This window comes from Danio rerio, chromosome 12, assembly GCF_052040795.2.
Source record: "Danio rerio strain M-AB ecotype USA chromosome 12, GRCz13ab, whole genome shotgun sequence".
In the NCBI taxonomy this organism is placed as follows: domain Eukaryota; kingdom Metazoa; phylum Chordata; class Actinopteri; order Cypriniformes; family Danionidae; genus Danio; species Danio rerio.
Window position 1 is genome coordinate 10,402,073 of NC_141032.1, and position 9,913 is coordinate 10,411,985.

Consider the following 9,913-nt stretch of genomic DNA (forward strand, 5'->3'; position numbering starts at 1 on the left):
ATGATTGTTTATGAGCGTTAATAGTGGCTGATCTATTCGGCGAAATATTTGGCTGCGCCACTGCATATCAAACGACTAAAACGATATAAGTAAAGAAACCTCCACTGCGCTGAGCAAGAGCACTTCTTACTGAACAGCTCATCATCGATGACATAAGCGTGTTCAGGCGCGAATGCAATGTGAGTGCGGGTTGTCGGGGGAGACGGGAGGGGGTACAAGCGTGCTTCGGCCAGATTCAAGACAACTGTACATAGTGTGAGTACGCCCCTATGGTGTGTCAGTATTAATCTGATTGGTGCAATAAACGGAGCTGATTTGTTACCAGCTGTGTTCAATCATAAGCATGTGATCCTCTCAAAATTTGTTTCTAAATAAACCACACTGAGGAAACCTGAAAACCTTTGACTTCCATAGTACGAAAACTACTATAATAGTATAAAAGTCATCGATTACAGGTTTTCAGCTTTCTTCAAAATATCTAACTTTGAGTTTCTATTTTTTTTTTTGTTTGTTTGCTTATTACAAGCAGGTTGGAAACAAGAACAAATGATGACAGAATTTTCGTGTTTGGATGAACTATCCTATAAGAAAAAAAAATGTGTATGCATCTACACAAACCCATAAACGTTAAAATTATGAAACATTTTCCCTCAGTCCATGATCTTCCAAGCTTCTTAAAGAAAACATCTCGCAACACATACATTTACAAAATTATTTTACTATGTTAACATACCATTAGACATTTTGGCATTAATAAAATATAATTTGGACTTTTGATTACAACCGGCCTAATGCATCTACAATCCAACAAGTGCTTGCCCACTTGTGTTAAACTCAAAAATCTATCACAGCTATTTAGCGACAAAGAAACTAAATAAGTTTTAAAGCATTTCATGTGGCGTCCGTGCATTTCTATTTGAATCAAGAGTGCATTTTTTGATGATGCCGGGTGAGGTGGTACCTCCGAGTAAAGCTTTTTCCACACTGAGTGCAGGGGAAAAGTTTAGTGCCGACGTGAAGCTGTTGATGAGCTTTGAGACTCTGCGGCCGACTAAAGCTTTTCCCACAATCCGGACACTGGCACGGACGGACACCAGAATGCTTCTGCTCGTGCCTCCTCAGATCTCCAGACTGCCTGAAGCTTTCGCCGCACTGAGAACAGAGGAAAGGTTTTTCGCCTGTGTGAGTACGGAGGTGCACATTCAGTTGCCCGGAGTGGACGAAACTCTTTCCGCACTGCGAACAGGTGTAAGGCTTTTCCCCGGTGTGGATTCGCTGGTGCTGCTTGAGGCTGTTAAACCAACTGAAGGCCTTCCCGCAGTCCGGGCACAGATACACCTTCTCCCCTTGCTTGAAGCAGCTGTGATTCTTAAAACCCTTGATCGTGCTGAAGCTCTTGCAGCACTGACTGCAGCTGTGAGGCTTTTCGACTGATAAAACGCCCCCTTCTTGGAAGCTCAGATATTTGAGGCTCATCTCCGGGTGATGGCGCCGGATGTGTTTGTAAAGATATCGCTCATCAGTGAAGGAGAACGGGCAGTATGCGCAGGGAAAGATGGCGGCAGTGAACAGAGCTGAGCTCTGGCGGTGGGATTTACGGCGTAAGTGGCTTTGCTGGTGGCGTTTCAATCCAGAAGACTGAGTGAAAGACTTGAGGCACACCGTGCAGCAATAGGGCTTCTCCTTAGAGTGGATCGTTCTCTCATGGCGACGCAGATTGCACATGCGGTTGAAATAAAGGTCGCAATGGGGGCAACAGTAAGATCCTTCCCCTTGCTGGATGCACTCGTGGGCTTTGAGAAGATCCAAATTGCTGAAAGCTCGAATGCATTCGCCACAGATATACTGAGAAGCTTCTTGTGGATGCTCTACATTATCACCCTCATCATCACGTCTTGGACACTGATGCGTTTTCAGCGTCTCCAAATCAGAGAAGCTCTGTTCGCAGTTAGTGCAGATGGGAGAAATCTTCTGCACTTCAACCTCCAGATTCTTGTTTTTAGGTGGTCGTCCTCGAGGCCTGCCTACAGCCACTTTTTTAGGACAACCTCTGCCTTTTAAAGAGTTCTTTGTGGACTTCCTTCCTCGAGAAGGAGGTTCATAGTTTGGATCCTGCTTGTCAAAACACACTTCTGTATGATCTTCTTCGGTTTCTGCAGTAAGTGAGCCACTCTCAACTAATCGGAGGTACTCTCCGTGGTGATGTCGTTTGAGATGTTGATGTAAATTGATCTTCGCCACGAAGGACAAGGTGCACTTAGTGCAGGGGTATATATCAGAAGGTCTGTCTGGACTTTCAATGTTCTTTTCTTGTTCCTGGTGGGTGTGCTGGTGTCTTTTCAGCCCTGTTGCTTGACTAAAGCACTTCTTACATTGGCTGCAGCAATAAGGCTTCTCTTTGGAGTGAATGGTGCGCTGATGTCGCTTCAGATGACAAGATCTCAAAAACGACCGACCGCAATCAACACATGCATGTATTTCATCTGAAATTTCACCTGCAGCAGTGTATATATCAGATGCATCAGGCTCATCCGAGTTTTCAGTCTGATGGATGGGTTGTCCGTTTTGGGTTGAAATCTGCTCCTGAGGACTTTCTGTCACCGGCTGCGTTTGTGTTGAAAGCGCTTCATCGGAGGCCACAAGACACTGTTCTACTTCAGTGATGGGTGTATGGGCTTCAGATTCAAGCGGATGTGTCTGTGTGAATTGTGCGTACTCATTAGGGTGCGTGCGCTTCACATGCGCATGCAGATAAACAAGGGTAGGGAAGGAGTAATGGCAAAAAGGACATGGACAATTCTGAGTTGCCTGTTCTTCAGTTGAACCTGAAAAAAAAAGAAATTCAATTACAGAAAAGCCTCTTTGTCATCACAGGTATGTGTACCAAATTCACTGTGTATAGCTGTCGCTACAATGCAATACTGAAGACCATAAATCTTTATATAATAGACGTATTTATTTCTAAATCACAAAGGATAACTATTTATGTGTTGTCTCATTGTGGGTGGTTACAATGATAATTGGGTAATTATTTAAACTTGGTTGTTTTAATATTGTTATAATAATTGGGTAACTAGCAAATGTATACAACAAACATTAGCCCCTTTCACACAGTGATACTGGTAAATATCTGGAAAATTTCCGGAACGACTTTACCGGTAAATTCAAAAAAGCGCTGCAAACACAGCAAGGACGTTACAGAATTTTTCCATAAAAAACCGTTCACACATCCATTCCAAAATACCTGTAAATTCTGACATCATTCACCACAAATGAGCTTTAAACAGCTGCGCTTGTATTTGTAAACATTTGACTACATCACAAACTCTGTGGATGATCAATATTGTGAACAACTTCGATGAAAACATATGGAGGATCACTTTCGCATGTCGAGATGTTCATAATATGTGTGTGCTAGCGTTTACAGCTGTTTCATAAGGGCCATGCAAAGCTTGAAGGTAAACATACAGTGGCGTATCATAAGCATCTTATCGATGATTATTTACACAGTTGGCATTAAGAAGAACATATGTACGTTTTCTGACTAACTTCTAGCAGCTATATGCGTCTGGGAAAATATTCAAAGGCTTTTATTCTCATAAACCGCGCGGACGTGAATGCGTCTGACTGTTCAGATTGGTTAAAGCAGACATCTCACGTCAGCACATTCTAGACGTGCACGCGCTCTTTCCGGCAATCTTCCTTCTGCATTCACACAACGCAGCATTCCGGCAAATTACCGGTAATGTTACAACTTCTCTTTCCGGAAAATAGCCAGAACGAATTTACCAGTATTTTCAAAAATGACCTGTTCACACATACAACCTTTCCGGAAAATTGCCGGCAATTTTCCAGAAAGGTCTGTATGTGTGAAAGGGGCTGTTAATGCACAATTAGAGCAACCATGTTCACCCAAAAATGAAAATTGCCTCAATTATTCTTTCTTATGTGGTTTTAAAACTTCATGAGTTTTTTTTTCTTCTGTTGAACACAAAAGAAAATATTTTGAAGAATGATGGAACCCACTGAGTTAAAGCGTGAGTAAATAATGACAGTATTTTCAATATAGATTAACGATAAAGGTGAACGATACCTTTAAGAATTACATGAAACCATCAAAGTGCATCTGCATACCAGGTGCATGCTATAAAGCTACTTTACAAAATAATCAAAACTCTTTAAATTCATTTTAACAAATTAATTACAGCATAGTTGTAAACTCAAACTCAATACCTGGAGAGCCGCATCTATGCACAGTTTTACTCCAACCCTATCAAACACAGCTGATCCAAATTAAAGTCATGAACACTTTCATTAGTTGGATCAGCTGAATTTGATCAGAGTTGGACTGAAAAACTGTGCAGAGCTGCAGCCCTCCAGGAATTGAGTTTGAGACTTACAGTCTGCATTAATCATTTATTTATTTAATGAATCATCATACCACCATAATGTTTAAGAGATCAAAGCTTATTTTCCTGCAATCTCTGGCTGGGTCTGAAATTGCATACTTCCATGTAATACAGTACAGTAAAAACATCATGCAAGCAGAGATGTATGAGATTCTGAAGTGGGCATCCAATGGAGCTATCAGCTAGTGGTCCTCAACCCCTCGGGTACCGGATCGCACAAGAAATCATGAATTATTTCTGCTTTATTTATTATTAGAGTCTGAACAATCTTTTATTTTGAAAAATCTTTTATTAAAAAAAAATATTATATTCTCTCGATTACATTTTGGTCACTTGACTGCCAAAATTAAACCCAGGAGCTAGCAAAATGAGTAAAAAACTGGCATCTTCGGAAAGTTTCTTTGCGAAGAGAAAAAGGCCCAGAAAAAGGACCCACAAACTGCCAAAGAAATGGATCTGCAACCAATTGGTCAGCAAATCAGGTAAATCCAGCATGTCTGTGCAAGAAGCAGATTGACTGCTGGAGATCACAAATGATGGTGGCCATTCACATATTGCATCTTTTCCACGTACAAGATCGTTATTTCCAACTGAGGTGAGTAGCTTGTGCACGCATATTGGGAACGATGCGCGCAGGCCACATTACATGCTCGTGCCTTCCAGGCACACCCAGATGAAAACATCTTCAGAATGCCCTGAACGTACTGTGAGTCACAAGAGGAGAACTGATCAATCAGCTTCATACTTTGTATGCAATATAAACATTTCGGTAGCACAGCAGTGCTTTTTAATTTTCTCTATAAATCTTGTATCAGAGTTGCAGGAATGTTTGTTTAGCTTATCATCATCTGAGGAAACAGTTGATGGTCGCCTAGGAATCTGCGTACATGTACATGTATTTTTTAGCTTTTTTACTTATATTGTGATAGGACAGTAAAAATTTTACAGACACTACAGTGAGGAGAGCAGAGATGGATCAGCAAAGGACCTCGAGCTGGGAATCGAACTCAGGTTGCCATGAGTACCTTGGTGCTATGAGTCGATGCGCTAACTACTAGGCTATTTTTACATTTTATCACTATCAACCAATACACAAACAAGATCAAAAGAATGATTTGTAAGTAAAGCCAGACATGACTCCCAACCAAGTGCTTGAGGTTATGAATTAATATGTTTTCTTAATTCACAAAGGTCATAATAGTCATTGTTGACTTACACTAGACCCCAATTTGCCAAACAGGAGCTAAAGATGCAAAATTTGGTTACCTTGAGAAATGCATTTATTATCCCAGATCTTATCCCAGATGGCGCCGAGTCCTTGAGCATATTCCTCAGCATACCAAACTCTAAATTCCTGACCAGGGCTAATGGGGCGGCAACAGCGGAACAGAATACGTCCATTTTGTTGGAACGCAACAAGATTCTGCTCCGTCTCACTCCTTGAGCACACAACAAACCTAAAGCAAGACACAAGTTTGAGACAATTACAAAATAACTAAGAAAACTACTAGAGTTGCAGAATATTTATTTTCAGAATTGCTATCGCAATGTCAGACATCCAAACTTTCCCTTAAGCTATGGGAGTCTCCAGCATGTTTATAGAGTTTCCTTGATTCCTGAAAATTAGAAACAATATCCCGGAAATCATGGAGACAACATAGAATGAGCAAGAGAGTAAATTACATATAGTGATAATAAGCCTTAAAAGTTATGAATATCCAGTGCTATGAACACATACTGCACTGCAAAAAGTGTGTTTCTTACTTAGATTTTATGTCTTGTTTCTAGTCTAAATATCTAACAATTCTTAAGTCAAGACATGTTGTCTTGTTTTAAGAAATGACATGCCAAAATGAAGTGAATTTTTCCTTAAATCAAGCATAATTATCTGCCAATAGGGTAAAAATAATTATATGTCAAAAGGAAAACAAGATTATTTTGCCTACCCCACTGGCAGATTATTTTGCTTGTTTAAAGTAAAAACTCACTTAATTTTGGCATATTATTTCTGAAAACAACACATTGTGTTTTGCATGCCTAGAAAATGCTTATTGATATAAGAATGTTTAGATATTTGGACTAGAAATGAGACAAAAAAATCAAATAAGAAAGAATTTTTTTTTGCAGTGCACCAGTCAGGAATATGGGCTCAAATCGCTTTATTTCACCACACTTTCTATTACATTTTCTAAAGATGTGCTGGTATCAATAGTTAGCCATGAATACCATTTGAAAGGCTATGCGTTTATATAAGAATATATAATATTGAAAATTATTCATCATGCAAAATAATGACCTTTATGCAACATGTAATCATTTGCTACATGTTAAAATAGTAATGAATGTGTACATGTCGAAATTGTTCATATTTTAATTAAAAATTAAGCTCCTACGTTTGTTGTTGTGTGTGTTGGGGTGGGGGGAAATTATTTTTTGCAATGTACACATTCATAAATAGTCACATTGCAGTATGTGCTCGGAAGACATCATTTGTGGAGTAACTGCAGAGTTGAACTATTTAGGCCTGCACGATTAATCGTTTCTAAAAATTTGCAATTATTTGGATGCACTGTCAAATATAGTACCAAGCATATACATAGTTTTTGACAGCTCTGACTGAAATTTCATACACAAATTACCCTGATAAAAGTGAAAAATGTAACAATGTAAATGTGAAGGTTTTCTTGTAGACCGTTTGACTTTAGAATTATTCATCTTATTCGCACTTTAAATGGCAAAAACGTTTGCTGTCGTTGTTTTAATCTTAATGTAGGTTATCGTCAAGAGTTTTACTGATGTAAAATTGTTTACATTGTGTTTGGATTCTTAAAGGATTTTATAGATAATAATTCAATTATTGTAGCTATTTCTTAATTTGTCATGACAGCCTTATTTTAAAAAACTGTCAACAATGTTTAAGAGGTTTTACATAAACAGTAGCATAGTGTAGCATACTTTGTGATTAGGCTATTATGCTTAATAGTAATACATGCCATTTTAAGTCGCAATTTTAACCAGAAAAAATGCTATTAAATTTTTTTCTCCAAATTGTGCATCCCTAACCATAATAGACTGGAAGTTTATCATTGGCATGTGTTTTAAAGCTTTTGACTATGTGCAGATTTCAACAGAGTTTGAAGCATTTAGGCACATCAAACTACAACCTTTGTAACAAATTAAGGTTGATTTTATGGAATTATTAACACAATAAAGACTATACAGTGTTGCATATCTGTATTTGAAAACTTCTTGACTCCCAAAAAACCATAAAGCCGTTCATTTAACTTTTTACCTATTGTGTTTAACTTTGTAATTTGTTGATCATACTGTGTGAATATTTACTCCCCTAAAAAATCATATCAATCTATATATATATATATATATATATATATATATATATATATATATATATTTTTTTTTACTATGCCTTTAGTAACTAGATTTATTATTAGATAGCACTTGTGGGTAGTTGGTTGGGGTAATGCATGTTTATTTTTTTGTTTAATTATCATTTTTAGGACTGTTTTTTTTCTCTTTTTTTCTTTTTCAAATTTCTAATTGTTAATGTCTGCAAAAATTTCTAATAAAATATTGCAACCATAAATTCATTATTCCCTAAAAGAGCAATTGAAGTTATTTGGAGAAATTGTAATCATATCGCAGTATACATTGCAGAAAAACAAACATCACACTCAAATCTTTTCAATCCTGCATGCCCCAAAACAACAATACACAACAAAAAACATAAAATATGTACTTACTTCATCCAGTTAGAGTGAGTGTCTTTCTCTGCATCTATGTAACTATACTGATTATTTCCTCTGCAAATCTGGAGAAAATAAATATATAAATATACATTTAATCCAACACTAAAATAACAATTAGGACTGTGACAAATACAGAAAAAAAAACAGTAAGGTAGACACTTACTACCCAAGAGTTGGCACTATCCAGTGCCTTTTCCTCACTGATCTCTTCACCGTCAAAAGGCCCAAAATGCATCCCTAGAGGAACAGTTTGGCCCTGGTTGAAAACCCCAAGTCCTGCATGAGAGATGCTTGATCGACCAATAACCAAGCCTTGTGGCAGTGTTAGCAGAGCTCTTTGAGGTGTACCCAAAGCCGCTGGAGAGTCGCATGTAAACGAAGGTGGACCATGGGTCTCACACTGATCTATGAAGTGTTGTTGACACATCTCACAATCTGTCAATAAGATGAAGTAGAAGAATTAAGGTAAAGTTGGTTTTATATTTGCACATTCGTTCTGTCAATGACTTGGAAAACGCTCCCTGTATTGTTTACCGCTACTTTGAATTTTCAGTCTAAAATTGCATGCAAGTATGACTTCAAAACAACATTAGCACTATTTGATTGACTGTATAACAATGTTGTACTTTTAAAGACATTGGCTGATTATATGAATTCCCCAATTAGAATAAGCAAAGAATACTTTTATGAAATTATATTATTAAAAAGAAAGTCTAATGTAAATATATAACGAACTTAACTTGGGAAGATATGAACATTGACAATACCTAAAAAGAGTTGTACTACATTTTGAACACGACAAATATTTGGGCTTGTATATATCCTCTACTTACAGAAAGGTTGGTCATTAAAGGTGTCATCCTGTTCTTCAATTATTACCACAGAATAACAATTAGTAGCAGATCCCTGTATCTCTAAATTCTGCTCCTCGCTTGGGGGCAAATCTGTCAGAAAGCAGATGAAATAGATTCACAACATGTTATTCTAACATGCAAAAATGTATTCACGTCAATAATAAACAAGGTTATGGTTTTATATATATTTTGTAAGACTTAGACCTTGCCTGAGAACAACAACAGCAGAATAATTTAATCCAACCCTGACATAGCAAAACCACACCACTAACGTTAACGTACATAAAGTACATTTGTTGTCGTGACAGTCTGGCGACCTTGCTTTAACATTCTCGAAACTCAATAAACATTTACAGTTAAAACCAGACATGTAAATCAGCCTAAAGCCTTCATCGATGCACGTTTTTGATGTCGATTTGTGCTAGCATCGCAAGTGTGTTCACGTTAGCTACTTCACTTTAGTAAATAACTATACCTACCGGGACTGAGCGACATTGCTTCAATAGATGCAGTAAGTCGCACTTTTCACTTCTAAAAGATAGATGCACATTAGGACAACCAAGTTGTGATTCGAGCCTACTAGCTTTGTAACGAACAAGAACCCAAGCTTCCCAAAACAGGAAGTTGTAATACGTCGACCTCTGTGACGCGATTCTTCCGTGACAGCAGTAGAGCTGGTTGCTCGATTCCAGGTTTTTCATACTAAAACTTTTGGCAATTGTAAGCCAAAAACAGGGTCTGGAATAATAATGTTCAATTCATTTTGATAAAACAAAATATTTTTAGCAAATCTGTCCAAATTAGCTACGGCGTTACCTTTTTTAAATGGTTATAGCAGCTGTATTATGGTCATTATAACCCACCCATGCCTAATTTAACGTTA

General features: G+C 37.7%; 1 protein-coding gene across 1 annotated transcript; it reads right to left on the bottom strand.

The window, feature by feature from the left end:
* Window positions 1–698: 698 nt before the first annotated feature.
* prdm9 (PR domain containing 9) lies at window positions 699–9,637 on the bottom strand. The gene is made up of 6 exons (NM_200902.1): window positions 9,510–9,637; window positions 9,010–9,120; window positions 8,340–8,611; window positions 8,171–8,238; window positions 5,676–5,866; window positions 699–2,825 (listed from the first exon to the last, which is right to left on the bottom strand). The coding sequence occupies exons 1-6, from the start codon at window positions 9,523–9,525 to the stop codon at window positions 922–924; spliced, it is 2,562 nt and encodes an 853-aa protein (NP_957196.1). The 5' UTR covers window positions 9,526–9,637; the 3' UTR covers window positions 699–921.
* Between the last annotated feature and the right edge of the window lie 276 nt (window positions 9,638–9,913).